This window comes from Trichosurus vulpecula, chromosome 6, assembly GCF_011100635.1.
Source record: "Trichosurus vulpecula isolate mTriVul1 chromosome 6, mTriVul1.pri, whole genome shotgun sequence".
In the NCBI taxonomy this organism is placed as follows: domain Eukaryota; kingdom Metazoa; phylum Chordata; class Mammalia; order Diprotodontia; family Phalangeridae; genus Trichosurus; species Trichosurus vulpecula.
The window spans coordinates 43003294-43020542 of record NC_050578.1 but is presented as its reverse complement, the minus strand read 5'-3'; the positions used below and the strand labels follow the sequence as shown (position 1 = coordinate 43020542).

The 17249-nt window shown below is 37.9% G+C and overlaps 1 protein-coding gene across 1 annotated transcript in view; it reads left to right on the top strand.

Moving 5' to 3' along the window:
* Positions 1-17249, top strand: part of ANK2 (ankyrin 2) — a 297680-nt gene that overhangs the window by 69222 nt on the left and 211209 nt on the right. Inside the window, exons 3-4 of the mRNA XM_036763028.1 lie at positions 4691-4789; positions 9882-9980. Of these exons, the coding sequence (XP_036618923.1) occupies positions 4691-4789; positions 9882-9980 (198 nt within the window). The remainder of the gene's footprint in view (positions 1-4690; positions 4790-9881; positions 9981-17249) is intronic.

Here is a 17249-nt window from a genome sequence, read left to right as displayed (position 1 = left end):
ATTCTTACAAGCCCTGTAAAGTAGGTTAAATAAGTAATAGGGAAGTGAGAACCCTAGGGTGGGGAAGGGAGAGGAAGGGATAGGCAGAGATAGTCTATGAAGGAGCAGTGGAAGATGTAATGAGGTCAAGGAATTATGTAGAAATTTTAAAATGTTAAATGCAGGACTTTAGTTTGTTAGGAAGCCTTAATAAGTTCTAATACCTATGACTTCAAATACTGATTATAACTAACAAAGAAAGCTACTTGCTAAAAGAACTCATTCTCCTTTCTAGTACAGAATGAAAAATTTCTTCTTATTAACAAACTTGGAAAAAGAGAGAAAATGTAAACCAGAAATGAAAATGTGTGAAACTTATTACCATTACTTAAAATAATCACATTTTCTTCTGAAAGACACTTGAGACTAAACAGTTAGAATGCCCTAAAAAAAATGAAATTACATGTAATAGGTATATGGTTGTGATGGAATACTACTGTGCTTTAACAAATGATGAGCAGATTGACTTTAGAAAAACGTGGAAAGACTTGCATGAAATAATGAAGAGTGAGATGAGCAGAATCAAGTGAACACTGTATGCAGTAACAGCAGTAACTGTGAACAATGAAGCTATTCGGAATATTATAAGTATTCAAATCAACTACAAAGGATTTATGAAGGAAGATGCTCCATACCTCCAGAGAAAGAATGGATAAATATAAGTATGCGTAATGTGGTCTTACATATCTATCTATCTATCCATCTATCTCTGTCAAATGGTGGCCTTCTTCAGTATGGGGTGGAGAGCGAGGAAAAGAGTTCAGAACTTGAAAATGTAACCAAAAAAATCAAATAAATTAAATTTGGTATTACATATCTATCTATCTATCGATCGATTGATCAATTGGTCTGTCTATCTCTGTCAAATGGTGGCCTTCTACAGTATGGGGTGGAGAGGGAGGAAGAGAGTTCAGAACTTGAAAATATAACAAAAAATAAATTAAAGAAATGTACATGTACTACTCTTTTCTATGTCTAGTAATGGGAATGGAAATTACTTTGGAAACCCTTTACTGCAAAATCACTTCAGCCCAACTAATTAACTAAGATGCTAGTGGGACCCAGGAACTGTGTTTTCTTATATTCTTCTATTTCTGCTATTGACCAGTTCCTTAGAAACTGGATACAAGTAAATTTCAAGAATGTTCTAATGGTGCTATATGTACCATTGAGTTAGTTATGCTGAATGTTGAAAAAGAATAGGAACATTGGAGATATATTGATACAACAAATGGAATAATAATAGCTGGCATTTATATGGTGCTTTTAAGGTTTATAAAGGGCTTTTTGAATATTTTATCATTTGATCCTCACTGCAACTCTATGAGGAAGGTGCTGTTATCTTAATTTTACAGATGAGGAAACTGAGGCACAGAGCCATTAAGTGATTTGCTCAGGGTCTCATACAGCTAGAAAGTGTATGAGGCAGGATTTGAACTTGGGTCTTCCTGACTCCAATTCTAGGACTTTCTTAACTCCATCATTTCAAAACTTCCTATAGGACTTTCACAAGTAAATTTGGTTAAGGAATAAGAATACTTGTCCCAAAGGAGATAAATATAGTCATGATTCCATTCTTCACAGAATTTAGCATTGAAAAGTACCTCAGCAGCCATCTTGTCCAATCCAAATCTGAAAGGAATCCCTGCTATTGTACAAACTTGGTAAATAGTTACCCAGTCTGTATCTATTCTCTACTTATAGACAAAACTTTTTGAGGCAGCTCATTCCACCTTCCTGCTATTGTTAGGAAGTTTTTCCTGATATCAAGCTTAAATTGACCTCCTTACAACTTCCACTTATTGCCCTTGGTTTTATTGCCGCTGGGGGCCAAGCAGAACATATCAAATCCACACTCCACATGAAGGTCTTCAGCTATTTTGGGACAGTTATCTTATCTGGGGTGCATCTAGGTGTCACAGTGGATAGAATGCTGGGCCTGAAGTCAAAAAGACTCTTTGAGTTCAAATCTGACCTCAGACACTTGCTAGCTATGTGCCTCTGGGCAAGTCACTTCACCCTCTTTGCCTCAATTTTGTCATCTGTAAAATGAGCTGGAAAAGGAAATGGCAAATTGTTCTACTATCTTTGCCAAGAAAATCCCAAATCAGGTCATGAAGAACTGGGCACGACTGAAATGACCGAACAACAAAAATCTTATTTGGATCAGGAAGAAAATGAAGATAGTTTTAATGAGGAACTCATTACTTATGTTTGAATGGATGTAGGATTTCACTAATGTGTTCATTCCTTCAGTTCTTTTGTAATTCATTAATATCTATTAATTTTGAGTAATCTCAAGTGTTATTTGGCATGTAGTTCAGTAAATCAACATTTTCCCTATTGATTTTTTTTAAAAGAAGCGCTGCAAGAATTCTAAAATATCTTTTGTACCCATCCCTTTCTTTCCATTCATGTGGCACATAGTCTAATTCAGACCCTCATTACCTCTCCTCAAGACCAGTCTAATAGCAGCTTACTGGTCTCCATACATGTTTAATCTTTTCCATTCTCTCCGAGAGTGACAATCATAATATATGGGTCCCATTTTATCACTGCCATACTCTAGCCTTCACTGCCTCCTCATTAATCCTAGTGGCATAAACTTAACATGGGAATGCACCTTAGAGGTCATCTAACTGAACCCCATTATTTACCGATGAGGAAATTGAATCCAAGAGAAGGCAAATGACTGATTCAAGGCCTGCAGTGTCTTCTAAATAGACAGCTTATGTTTAAAGTCCTCTCTAGCCTGGCTTAAGTCTATCCAGCCTTATTTTATGCTGTTCCACTTCAGATAATCTGTGCTGTGGCCAAACTAGCTTGTTTGCCATTGACTAATCTCATCCTGATCTCTCCTTATTTGCAAATAGGATCATAAATTTACAACTGGGAGGGACCTTATATGGAGTCAAGTCTAACTCTCTCATTTTTCCGATGAGAAATCAGAGAGATTAAGAGATTTGCCTAAGGTCCCATTGCTGGTGTCTGAGATGGGATTTTGACCCAGGTATTCTTGATCCCAAGTCCAGCATTTTATCCGCTACACCACCTGGCCTCCCTCTCATGACTAGAATGCCTAGATCCTCCATGCCTAGAATGGACTCAGCCCCTTTCCCGTCTCTGCCAGTTAAAATATCTTTTTCCTTCAAGGCCTAGACTAAGTGCCATCCCCTTCAAGAAACCCTCTGCAATCCCCCCATTCCACTAACAGGAGAAACAATCTCTCCCAGGTCAAGTCTCTCACATTCTATTTCCTATGCATTTAATAATATCCTCACTGGCATTGTATATGAATTGTTATGTTATATTAATTATATTATATCATATTATGTATGTGTGTGTCTGTATATATGTATATGTACATATATATATATATATACATACACACACATACATTATATTCATGTAAATGACTCATTTCCTTTGCTAGACTGAAAGCTCTTCAAAGCCAGAGACTATATTTTCTGTCTTTGTATCCCTGGTGCCTAGTGCATTTTGTTGTATATTAGAGACACAATAAGTGATCATTTAATTGTACAATGTCAATGTTGGAAGGCATCTCAGAGGTCCAACTCATACTGGAACCAGAATTGTCTGTACAACTTCCTTCATTAAATTATTATATTTTTTCCACTTTAAGACATCCAGAGATGAGGAATGAACTCTCTCCCAAAGCAGCCTCTTTCACTTTGGGGCAACTTTTTCCTTAAATCAAACAGAAATCTGGCTTTCCCCAGTCATCATCTCCCCACTGCTCCATTGGCCATCTTGGGGCCAAGCAAAACAAGTCTAATTTCTCTTCTATCAGACAGCCATAGAAATACTTGAGTGGAAAGAACATGCCCTCACTGTGTCTTCTCTTCTCATCTCCAAGCTAAACATTCCAATTTCCTTTAGCCAATCCTCCTGGCATAGTTTTGTTTTTTAAATTAAATTTAATTGAACTATTTAGGGAATGAGAACTTACTTTACTTCATGTCAGTATTATAAACTCAGGTATTCACATTCAATGGGATTTAAAATGAAATATTTTTATACAGATGTCATGGTGAGCATTTTGAATGTTGAAGACTTATGTAGATGTGAACCAGATGTTACAATGTTAATAAAAAGAACATGGGACGAACTTGAAATGTTGGGGAAAAGCTTTCACAAAAGTGTTGTAACTATAAGCTTTTCTTAGTCACAAGAGCTGCCACTAAGTTGTGACTTTAAAATTGCTTATTATTAAAAAAAAAGACAATCTCCATTAGCTAAAAGAGATTTATTTAGATAGAGTTCCATAGGATTCAAGGCCTTTAGTTCCGTTATCTTTGCCAAGATAATCAATGACATCAAAATGTTTTCTTCCAATGAAAATGCGATGAACCATTATTACCTAGTATAATAGTGGGGTGGGTTTGTGTGGATGAGACCAAGTTCTAATTCTGTCTGGATTTTTTGCCATCTTTCTCTATCTGAACTAGTTAGTGATCAGTGCTATCACTCTGAGTTTTGTGTTTGTTTTAGTCAAAATTTGACTAACTATAGAAAAAATTAATAAGAGGAAGCAATTATTGTGTTGTTGTTTGCATAACTATTTGAATTAGGTCACAAAGTTGTCTTGACAGACATCTTACTTTTGGCTCCTGTTGTATTTCTTTTCCAGAATGGACTCAATGCCTTGCACCTGGCAGCCAAGGAAGGCCATGTGGGACTGGTCCAAGAGTTGTTGGGAAGAGGATCAGTGGTAGATTCTGCCACTAAGGTATTGTGTTCATGCTTACGGAATTTATTTTATTCAGGGAGGGGGCTGAAGAACTCAAATCTAAGTTTTATGGCAGGCTAGTTCATTGAGTTGCTGGGACACTTGGAATCCAAACAGTGCAATACTGAGACTGAAACCTGTTTCATTATACTGTAAAGAAGCTGAATAATTCCCTCTGTATACATTTCAGTTATGGAGTAGAAGAAAAGGTATTTAGCAACATCCATCTATACATTTACTTTTAAAGTAAATACATTCTGTGTGTGTGTGTGTGTGTGTGTGTGTGTGTGTGTGCACACAGTTGTATATGTGTTGGAGGGAGGGGGTGGTTGACAGTTGAACTTTGAGTCACATTGACATGATGCCAGAATCCACAGGAGCTATTAACATAATCCTCTTTTAGGGTGCTTCATGGTTTCCTTTGATGAAGAGCACTCATTTTTAATGGAAGCCAAAGATCCTTCTTGCTTTCCCAAACTTTCTTATTCATTCGCATTTCCATGAAGAAAAAAAAAATGTTTTCTACTCTAATGAAAATGAAGGCTGTAATACATGGACTGATATTGGGAGTGAAATTCACTCCCTATCACTATAAGGCATGACAATAAATCAATAACAGTATCCTGTATTTGTAGAGTGCTTTTAGGGTTTACAGAACACTTGCAAATACGTCCATGTAATGCGAGCTTAAAAAGCCACTCTTATATAGTATAAATGATGTACCTTCTCTTGGTGATCTCATACTCAATTGTCATCTCTAAGGGGATGGTTCCCACATGTATATATCCAGCCTTTACCTCTTTCTCCAGCTATCTCTTCTTGTCCATTTCACCAACTGCCTATTGAACATCTCAAAGTCAACATTTCCAAAATAGAACTCATGGCATTTTCTCCAAAATCTATTTCCCATTAATTACCAAAGAGCTCTAAGGTTTTGGATTACTCAGTTTCTCAACCTTCAGTCTCTTCATTTCTCTCTTCTAAATGTGAGAAAGTTCCCCTTTCCACCCTCTATTCCCATTGACTCTTCTCCCAGTTTACTTGAATCCCTGACTCTTCTGTCACTATAACCAGAGCCTCAGAGGGCTTGGAGAAACACCTTTACATTGATAAAGAAAAACTCTAGTTAATTTTGGGTGTTAGAAAACTAACAAGCAAGATCAGGAAAACCCTTATGTAGAAAGTAGAATGTGAGCTGAATCTTACAGGAAACTAGGGATTCTAAGAGGCAAAGGTGATGAGAGAGTGAGAGAATTGTCTTGAGAGGTAGAAGGCAGGAGAGGGAATATCATGTGGAGGTGGTGAGGGGGAGCAAGTAGACCAATTTAGCTGGAGTATAGAGTATACGAGGGAAAGTAATGTGAAATTAGTTTAGAATTATAGCTCTCAATTTTTTGTTTTGAGACTTCGTTAGTCTTGAAATTTATTGGAGACCCTTCCCAACAACTTTTGTTTATGTAGGTGTAGATATATGTTATATAAAAATTAAAAAAAAATTAACATTATGATGAAAATTCTTTTGACCCTGAACTGGTCTCAGGGATGGCTATAGGGTCCCCTGACCACATTTCAAAAACCACAGGCGTAGAGCTATAAATTAGAAACAGATTGTCTTGCATTTTGAATGCCAAACATGAGCATTTTTATTTTATTCTGGAGATGTTAGGGAGTCACTGAAGGTTATTGAAGGGAGAGGACCATGGTCAAACCTGTCCACTAGGAATATTGATTTGGCAGCTGTGTAGGAGATGATTTGAAGAAGGGAGATACTAGGCACAGGGAGACCAATCTGGAAGCTATCATAGTAATTCAAGTGAATTGCTGAAAGACTGAACTGTGGTGGTGACTATGTGAGTGGAGAGAAAATCAGGTGAGAGATGGTGTGGAGATATAATTGACAAGTCTTGACAGTTGATTAGACATTGGAATTGATGGGGAAAAGAGAGAGTTGAAGACAGCTTTGATGATGTGAACCTGGGAAACTCTAAGGATCAGGATGCCCTTGATGTAAATAGGGAATTTAGAGGGTTGAATTTGGAGAAAAGAAAAAAAAATAGTTTGGTTTTGGGCATGTTAGGTTTGAAATGCTTATGAGATGTACAGGTAGAGATTTCTAGCAGGCAGTTAGTAATATGGGAGTGGAGCTTAGAGAAGAAATTGGCATTTAATATGTAGATTTTGGAGTCATTTGCAGAAGAGATGATAAGCCAATGGGTGTTGATGAAATCACTAAGAAGGAGGATGTGGAGAAAGTAGAGAAGAGAGTTTAGGACAGAGCCTTGATGGATACTCATGCTTAGGAAGGGAGACATGCCATCAAAAGCAGGCTGAGTGGCTAGAAGTTGGGGTAGATAGTCTCAGAACTTGGAGAGGAATTTATTGGAATGGTGGATTCTAAAGTCTAATCACAAGAGATTAAGCAAAGAGTGGGAGGTGAGGAATTGGACGTGATGATATTTGATAACCTTTGAGAAAGAATCTTAGAGCTTAGAGGCCACCTAGTACAAGTGCTTCATTCTTGAGATGAGGGAAATGAAGTCGATAGAGGTTCTTTCATGATCAGAACAAGAACTAGAAACCAAGTCTCTTGCTTCTAATTTCGTAGGCCTTGTTTCTCGTGCATCTGCAGGATTTGAGACTGTTGGCCATTTTCTCATCCTGGACACTTTTTTCCTCCCTGGTTTTTGTGACATTGCTCTCTACTCTTTTAATAATCTGGCTGCTGTTCTCAGGGTTGTTTGCTATGCTATCATCCATTTCCTGCTTCTTAATTATGCCCCCAGGCTCCATTCTCTTTCTGCTTTCTTTCACTCTTTTCATACTGTACTTGGTTATGTCTTTAGCTTCCATAGGTTTGGTTATCACCTCTACATAGTTGGTTCCCAGATCTAGCTACATGTCTCCTGCTAAACGTGTGTAATTGCAATAGCTTCTGATTTGGTTTCCCTGAATTCAGTCTCAGTTTTATCCAGTCCATCTTCCATAAAGCTGCCAGATTGACGTGCCTAAAGCACAGATTGGATCATGTCACCCCCTCCACCAAGAAGTTCTTGTGGCTCTCTCTTGCTTATAGAATAGAATATGAGATCCTTTTTGGCATTTAAAGTTAGTCATGATCTGGCTCTAGTCTACCTTTCTAGCTTCATTTATTCCCCTTTACTCACTCTCTGATCCAGCCAAACTGGCATGCCTTCTGTTCCTCAATATCCCCTTTCCACGTCTTTGTACATGGTGTTCCCCACCCCACCTCCATTCCTGGATTTCATTCCTTTCTCATCTCCACTTCTTAGAATCCCTGGTTTCCTTCTCAGATCAGCTTAAATACCATAAGGGGCCTTTCCTGATCCCTTGAGCTGTTGGTGCCCTCTCTTCTACTCATTTACTCTGGGTGTGTATTTACTTATAAATGCATCCTGTTTATCCCAATAGAATAGGATGGCAGAGTATTGCTTCAGGTCAGTAGGAATACAATCGAACTCTTGATATCGAATTGACTCTGTATCTCCATGCCTGGAACAGTAGGCCCTAAATAAATTCTTGTTGAGTAAATGAATGAATACAATATTGCTTCCCTTAACATGTGAACATAACAGGCTATGTGGGGTGGCCACCCACACATGGTAGTTCTTCAAACCTCTCATGAAGAATATGTGGACACCTACTCACTCTTTGGGCTAGCTCATTCACTTCAGTGTAGCCTCATACAGTCAGGTCTAGGTTCCACAAGAAGGACCACAACCACATGGTTACGACTGAAATCTCTTAGAGTCTTAGATGTAATCCTATTGGGAGGGAATGAGCTCCCCTTATTCACTGCTTCAGCTCTTAAGTACCTACTGATGTACTTCTATTTACACAAAACCAGCCACTCAGAATAATTAGACTTTTAGATCTTAAGTATAACACTTTGTAACAATTCAAAATAAAGAGTAATGCCATAAGTACTGATGAATTGAAGAAAATAGAGTAATATAGTGAAGTACAGTCCGTACAAGAAGAGTAGATTATATTCTACCACCAGCGTACTCTGTATCTTGGAGAGAGTGGGCATACACTTATAGAAACCTGCAAGGGAGGCAGATGAGTGGGGAAAACCCATATGCCCAGGGTAACTCTGGGACTGCAAATTTTGTTATACTCCTTCTGTCTCAGGAGATATCCACAAAAGTTCCTTGCTGAATATAACTTCCTCCTTGAATAGATGCTTCCACCCCTAAGCTGAGTCGACCCACATATGGCATCTCAGCCAAACTAGTTGATTTGCTGGACGTCTTCTCTGGTCTCTGCTTCCATACTATTCTTTTGCTCAGCTTGAATCATTTTTCACTTAGCTTCAAGTTTCACTGATGTAATATTGAAATCTGTCTTTTATGCACTAATCATTTCATGAACCTTCTTCTGCATTCCCGCTGACCTTGAGCAATGCTTATCAAGCAGTACAAGGCTGTGCTTATATGCATTTAATGATCAAGCTCTTCATGGTGGAGGGGAACGTGTGCATACATACTTTTAAAATTTAATCTGTTTACTAAAACTTTATAAATTCTCAGGAGTGGGGAATCTATGGCCTCGAGATCACATATGGCCCTCTAGGTCCTCATGTGAGGCCCTTTGACTGAATTGAAACTTCACAGAACAAATCCCCTTATAAAAGGATTTGTTCCATAAAACTTGGATTTGGATTAAAAGGCTGCACCCAAGGATTTAGAAGGCCACATGAAGCCTCAAGGCCACAGATTCCTCACCTGTCTTCTAGACAACTGACAAAATAAATCAATCTGGGACTTACAGTGGTTGCTGATTTCTGAGATATAGATGCTCACAATGAAAATTTAACAATCAGCTTCAGCTGCTTAAACTGGCTCCAGCACACCCTTGTCTTTGTCCAAGTTTGTAACATTTTGGAGGCACGATCATGCCTACATGAAACACCTAGCAAGTATATTTTATCCTATTATAATGAAAACTTATAAGTGTTCTGAAGAAAAGCTAAGATTTTTTACAACAAAGGAAATATTGGGTTACTCTAACTTTTTTCCATTTTTGTTGTTTATCTATCAATTTATTATTTTTCCTTTGTTCTCCCAAACAGAAGGGAAATACAGCTCTACACATTGCATCTTTGGCTGGACAAGCCGAAGTTGTCAAAGTTCTGGTTAAGGAAGGAGCCAATATCAATGCACAGTCTCAGGTATGGACTTGGTTTTCTTCTTTAATATTCATGACTTTTCATAGAAGGGATTGGGTGTGCATTTATATAATTTCAATACACATATAAATGTATATAATGAGTCAGACAAAAATGTGCCCTATGAGGGCTTTAGTTACTTATTTTAGTCAATTCTATTGTTTCATAGAATGATTATTTCTTTTTTCTAGTAGTATCTAAGATATTTCTTCTTTTCCTAAAACTCTCTTCTCAATGTTGATTTTGGTGCAAACTTGATAAAAATCTTATTAGTGTCCTTCTGATCTCTCAATAGGGATCTTAAACATGAGGTATAACTTCAAAAATGTCTTTGTGTGTGAAATAAGCGTTACTAATGTATGCATTTCTATGTTTCTCTATAAGAGTGTTCACTGATTCTCCAAATATTAGTCTCTTTGTGTTGAGTCCTGTGGCCCTGTTAAGGGCTCTACATCCTCTGGCAGAGGCATGCTCTCCCTAATGGTGAAGGACTCAGATGGTGTTTTTCTGGGCACAGCTATCACTGCTTTTATGACATGAATCATCATTGCCTAGCATTTTGATCTTCTCTAAGATTTTGCCTGGCTTACAGCTGCTCTGCAACAGGGTTACCCACAACATGAGGGAACACAAAAGCTGAGAAGTAGAGCGAGGCGCCCACTCCATCTCATTCCTCAGCACTGTTCTGTCACAAAATGGGCTAGTCTGGCTCTCTTACTTTCCCTTCCCTCCAGCTTGAGAGCCAGAGTATAATAACCAGCTTGGGAAGGCCACCTGAGGCCTGGCCTTTCTATGATACAGGTAACCTTAGAGTGTGAGAGGCTGATGCCTTCATCAGGATTACTGGCAGCAGCTGCTGGCCTCTTGTTTCTATAGCTCAACTGCTTTTCTTTTCTGTGTTAATACTTCATAAATTTTCATGCACTTAGAGTTTTTTTTTTGGTGGAAAGGGAAGTAAATAGGCACTTAGGAATACAGGAATTGTAATTTTCCTCAAATATCTGCTACTTTCAGGCCAATTCTTGTCTCTCTCCCCTTTACCTCCCCTCCCCACACACAGAAAATGGATTTGTCCAAAATATGTTGGATTCTGTTGGGAAAATTCCTTAATTAATATTCTCTTGGGGAGTAATTCTTCCCATCTTGGGTGGTCAGTAAATCAGGAGGTAAGACTAGATGATAAAAATGTTACATAGCATTAGTTGATGGACATTGCCAGGTGGACAGCAGAGACTCTCCCGCAGAAGGTGATATACGCATAGAAGAGGTTTTACATAGTCGTCGAGTAACATCACACAAGAAAAGCAAAGCTTGATCAGACTATCAAGTGAAGCTGAAGTGTCCCTTGGCCACTTGCCCTATTTAGGAGGTTGATAGTAAGGACAGGATTTCAAGTGATTTGGAAGAGAATGTGCTAACCTTGGAGTGTCAGAAACTGGTAAAGATCAGATTTGTTCCAGCGGGATAATATTTTCTCTGCCGTTAATCTTATCAGAATATACTGTTCAGGAAGGGAATCTCTAAGGTTTCCTTCCAGAAATAATCAATCAGGTTTATCTTGTTCTTGCCAGCCTGAGGGTGTCTATTTAAACAACCCAATAATTCTATTTCTTTCAGTTCTAAGGTTACTTTTCTTAGGTGAAAATGTTTTCCTCAGATTCACAGTACTGAAATCTATATACTTCCTCCACAGTTCTCTAGTGTGTGTTTATATATGAATGGAGGTAAAAGTCTTCACCTTGGGGTAGCTAGGTGGCACAGTGAGTAGAGCACCGGCCCTGGAGTCAGGAGGACCTGAGTTCAAATCCAGCCTCAGACACTTGACCCTCTTATTAGCTATGTGACCTTGGGCAAGTCACTTAACCCCAATTGCCCTGCCTTCCTCCCTCAAAAAACAAACAAAAGAAAGTCTTCATCTTCACACTCGCATCCTTGCCATTTGCTGGAATGCATTTCCTGTCTTTGAGGAATTTATAAATATAACCTATTATTATTGTTTTTGTTATTGATGATAATATTTATTTACTTACAATTTGGACTCCAAATTGAGTTACAAATGTATCTTCTATTATTTCTTTCATGCCCATGATATAAGTACTTTGTTCAGTTTATTCACATAAGCCCTGACTCTAAAGAACATTTTGATATTCTTTAAAGTGCATAGCATCTTGGTTCTGAAATTAGAGAATCTTTCAGATTCTGTGTTCCAGACAAAGTGATGACATTTTTTTCTTTGTGACTAGAAAAAAATCTTAGTGTTTTAGGGGACAGGAAAAAAAAGAATGAAAAATTATTTGCAATTGGATTAATTCAATAATTTGTTTTAGGCATAGGTTAATTTGAATATTTTAAGCAATTAAATGCTATATATAAAAATCTGAAGTTTTAATTTGCTTTCAGAAATTTCATTATAGATTAAAAGGCAATTCAACATTAAAAATGCTTTTCAATATCTATAACAGATATTTCTGAAATTGAGAATTGATATTCATGTCATGGTGACCCTGGGCAAGATGCTTAACTTTCCTCTGCCTCAGTTTCCTAATCTGTTAAGTGAAGATACTAATAACATTTTTTATTTATGGAGTGCACAAATCAGTATCTTTGCCAAGAAAACCCCAAATGCCATGATGGAGAGTTGGGCGTGACTGAAATGACTAATCAACAACAACAAACAACAAAATGCTTTAGGAAAATCACTGTGTTGGTTGGTGTGGAAGGCAGAGTGGAGTGGGAAGAAGCTTGATGTAGAGAGGCATTATCTGGGTGAGAGGTAATGAGGTCCTGAACTAGAATAGTGGCTGTGTCAGTGGAGAAGGAGGAGACATATGTTAGTAGAATTAGAATTGACAAGATCTAGCAACCGATTGGATATGTGGATCCAGAGAGAGGCTGGAATAATGCCCAGCTTGCAAACCTGAGTGAATTAGGCCTGAAATTGGTGTGTGGAATTATACCTTTCAATGGCTTGGCACTGGAATGTATTCTTTATTGAAATACTTCGACATTAAACTCTTTAAACGGTTACTGGAACTTGCTCCTACAAGGCTTGCCTAAGCCAAGAGTTCCTTTAGAAGAAGTATTCTACTTTGATGAATTCAGGAAGCATTTGTCAAGATCACCAATTAGCACAAGTATTTACTTTTATTCCCAATAATAGATATAGCACCATACTTTCAATTTCCAGAAGAAAAAGCTACACAAGTAGTAGTCAGCTATTCCCCACCCACCACCCCTTTGGAAGCGGGTACAAAAGCACACTATAATTGTGTTTCTCTATTTAAAGAGTCGAGCAAATTGCATAGCTATGTTTATTTAAGTGGATAATTAACATATACTTTTATCATATTTTTAATTCATACATGGTGCTGCTGGCAGTTTTAATGTTGAAATTCCATTGCTACTAGGGGTAAATGCCTTACAAGAATATCATGCATCTAAAGATATGACGATATTATAGATATCAATTCTAATCATACCTCTATGGAATAGATACTTTGATTTAAATTTTTCAGGTAGTGGTTTATAGAAATATGAATTCTATTGATTGACTCAAAGCCACATAATGAGTGAATGCCACATGTAAAGGAATAACATGGGAATCTGATCTTTCTACATTTTGTTCCAAATGCCATGACCATCAGTCATCATAATGGTTGTGATAGAACCAACATCAACCAAGATTTCTTCCATCCTTGTGAAACATGAAATTAGGCTGGTTTTCTCCTAAGCTGTCCCTAAGACTTGATTAGCCTAAGGAACTAAGTCTCCCTGTACCCAGATGCACTGCTATAGCCTTTGGACATGTTTGATGTGACTCTGTAGTCACCTAAGGACATTAAAGAGGCCCACCCATGTGAAGTCAGGGTCCTTCAGATTTGGAGGCTGTTCCAAGATCATACCAGTTGCCACATGCTGCCTTTCTGACCAGACATTTCCATAAAGAGATACCTACCCAAACAAAGTACTGGAGCATTCTTGTTGAATATCTCTTCCAAGTTATGACTAAATATGGTTTCCTTTTATTAACTGTTGAGCAACCTGCAAGTACCTTATTTAATTCTAACATTGAACCTAAACTAACAAACTAAAAACTTTAATCCTACCTCCTGAAATCAATGTTTTCCACTAGAAGGACCAAATATGTATTTTTGGAGAAAACAAAATTGCTTGTTGTTGTTGCCCTTCATTCTCAAAGAGGACCAAAATGACATCACTATGTTTCGACCATGGCTGATCAGACCATTACAAGCTTGGAATGGTCCATCACAGGTCAGGCACAAATAGTCCATGTGAACATTTGGGATGGATTCTCTAAATTTGGACATCTCACATTTCTTTTGAGCTACTTCAATTCTGCTTTGCTCATAGGGCACAGCCCCTTTTCTTATGAGGGCATGCCATGATGGGGGGTCCTCTGCCAGTGTCTCCCATTCACATAATCAATTCCAAAGTTAGTTCTTAAGAGAAACCTTGAGAGCGTCCTTGTATCACTCCTTCTGACCTCCATGTGAGTGCCTACCCTGTGTGAGTTCTCCATAAAATAGTTTTTTAGGAAAGCTTACATTTGGCATTGTATTTTTGGAGAAAACAAAACTAATCTGAATAAAGAAGCCTTTTATTGGAATCTCTGACCGAAGTTCTAGTTTTGCACATGTTTGAGACAGGACAGAATGTTCACTTATAAGCTTTTGTTGCCAGAGCCAGTGGTGTGCCATATGGAAGCGGTTCACTGTGCTGGCACTCTGGCACTCTGGCCAACTGTGTGGGCTTCAGTCATGTCCTCTTCCCTTGCAACTGTTCCCTTCACAACCCAATTAAAAATAGTTTGTGACAAACCAGTGGAAATCACACCTGAAATACATCTGTCCTTCCATCTAATTAATGGTTTATTGTCAGATGGAAAGTGCTTCATTGTGAAGGTGCAAAGGTACATGTGTGAGGTAATTCGTTATTGGAAATTACTAAAGGGAATCTCTGAGCCCATACAAATATCCCTAATGAGATTTCTGCTGCGGTGAGGAAGTCTCTTTTTGAGATAAAAAATTCAGAATTTCAAGAACCACTTGTTTTGAAAAGGCTTGTGGAGGAGTATGATAGCTATTTTCAAGTATCTGAAGGTATAATATCATATGGAAGATATTTTAGACTTGTCCAAAGAAAGCAGAACTGAGAACAACAGATAAAAGTTGGAAAGAGGTTTAAAAAGGGGAGAAAATAAAACTTTCTTTTGATTCAGAAGTAGAATGGGTACCTCTCACAGGAGGTCTTCAAGCAAAGGTTGGATGACACCTTGTCAGAGGTGCTTTAGAAATCAAAAGATCATAGATGTTATCTAGTCAAATGCCTTCACTTTATAGAATAAGAAACTAAAACCCTAAGAAGTTATAATGTGCATGAAGTCATGGAGATACTAATCATCAGAGGTGAGATTAAAACCCATGTTCTCTGACTCTGAATCTAGCACTTTTCCACCATACTAGGGGTGGGGAACTTATGGACTCGAGACTGCATGTGACCCTCTAGGTCCTCAATTGCAGCCCTTTGACTGAAGTCAAACTTCGCAGAAGTTTTGGTCAAAGGGATGCACTTGAGAACCTAGACGGCCACGTGTAACCTCAAGACACCAAGTTCCCTACCCCTGCACCGTATCATTCTTCCTCTCTAACAGAGGTACCTTTGGTTTAGATATGGATAGGACTCGGTGATCTCTGAGGTCCCTTTCACTCCAAGATACTATAAAAGAATAGTTAATAAAAAAAAAAACTAGGAAAAAGGAATGAAGAAAGTGGAAAGGAATAAAGTAATTAAAATAATCTAAGAATATACCATTTCAAAAGTTCAAAATGTAATAGAGCATCTTATTTACTTGCCTTTACCCTTGCAAAGAAAAAAATTGAAGAAAAGAATATGAAAAGCAATACCTTTGGAACCCTTCTCATAGGAATGAAACAGAAATATCATCAAGAGAAAGTGAGAACAAAAATAAGTATTGAAAAATCTAGGAGTTACTTATAAGACGACTTCAAGAACTATTTGTGAGTCTTAGATGTGTTCAGAATAGTGAATAAATGAAAGAATGAAGAAGCATTTATTGAGCAGTTACTATGTGCAGAGCTCTATGCTAAGCAGATGGAACAGTAAGATAGTCCCTGATTGAATTCTAATGAGGGGGAGATGACGCATATAGGAGGTTTTGGCTTAAATCACTTGGTGAGACCCAGTCGTCCTGTACAAGAGCAAGGAAGATACTGATGCATCTTCTTTCATGTCATTTCTATTAATTATGTTTCTGATATTGAAGCATCTGATCCTACCAAAGACTTTGATTGTAAGACATATTTGGGTCTCCACTAGTTTTGAGTGTTGAGAAAGACAGGATCATGTGATCTGCAGAGGCATTTCCCAGGGCATGACTTCATAAGTTTTACTTTCTTGTCCTTGAGGGGCAGACTGGAGCCTGGTATCCTGGGGGATACTATTATTCCTGGGGGACTTGGGCCTATGGTTCTGGACAATCTCCATCTGGGTCTGAAGGCAGAGAGTTATAAGATAAGGAGGATAATTATATTACTCAGTAATATGTAGACTTTAAATATATTACAAATAATTACAAGTATTAATGAGGAATCATTGTGGATGTTAACATTTTTTTTTTATTTAATGCAATACGTTTTTGTAGTGGTTTAAGATTATTCATTGTTTACTCAGAAAACATAGATGTTTCCATAAATTTAGTTTTCTATACTAGAATTAGATGAAAAGTGGGCTAGCTCTGAGAAGTAAAAAGTTCAATTGGAAGACTGAAGAAAAATATACTCAGGTTTACTTCTGAGTATAGTGATCTGTCCTGTAATGCTGTATGCTAATATAAAATTCCTTCCTTATCCATTCGATTAAAGATTGACCAGAAACAGCAAAGCTGTATCTGAGAGATGCAGGAGACAGGACTCTATTCCTGACTCCTCCCTTTGACTGGATGTATGTTCAAAGGCCTCTGATCATCATTTGGGGTGGAGGAGGGGTGCTTTACAACTTCCCATCATTCTTCATATTTGTTGTGAAAATGAAATAAAAAAACCAAACTGATGAGCAAGCAGTTTGAAAATAAAACATGCTGAGTCTGCAAGTTATTATACCGTGGTACCTAGGCTGGAGTTTTCTGTAGGCAGATTGTTCTCCACCGAGACTTACTAAGAAATGGGAAAAGAGTCTTCCCCCAAGGTGCCATTTGGGAGTTGCCTTCCCCTTATGGCATCACACTTTCCTTTC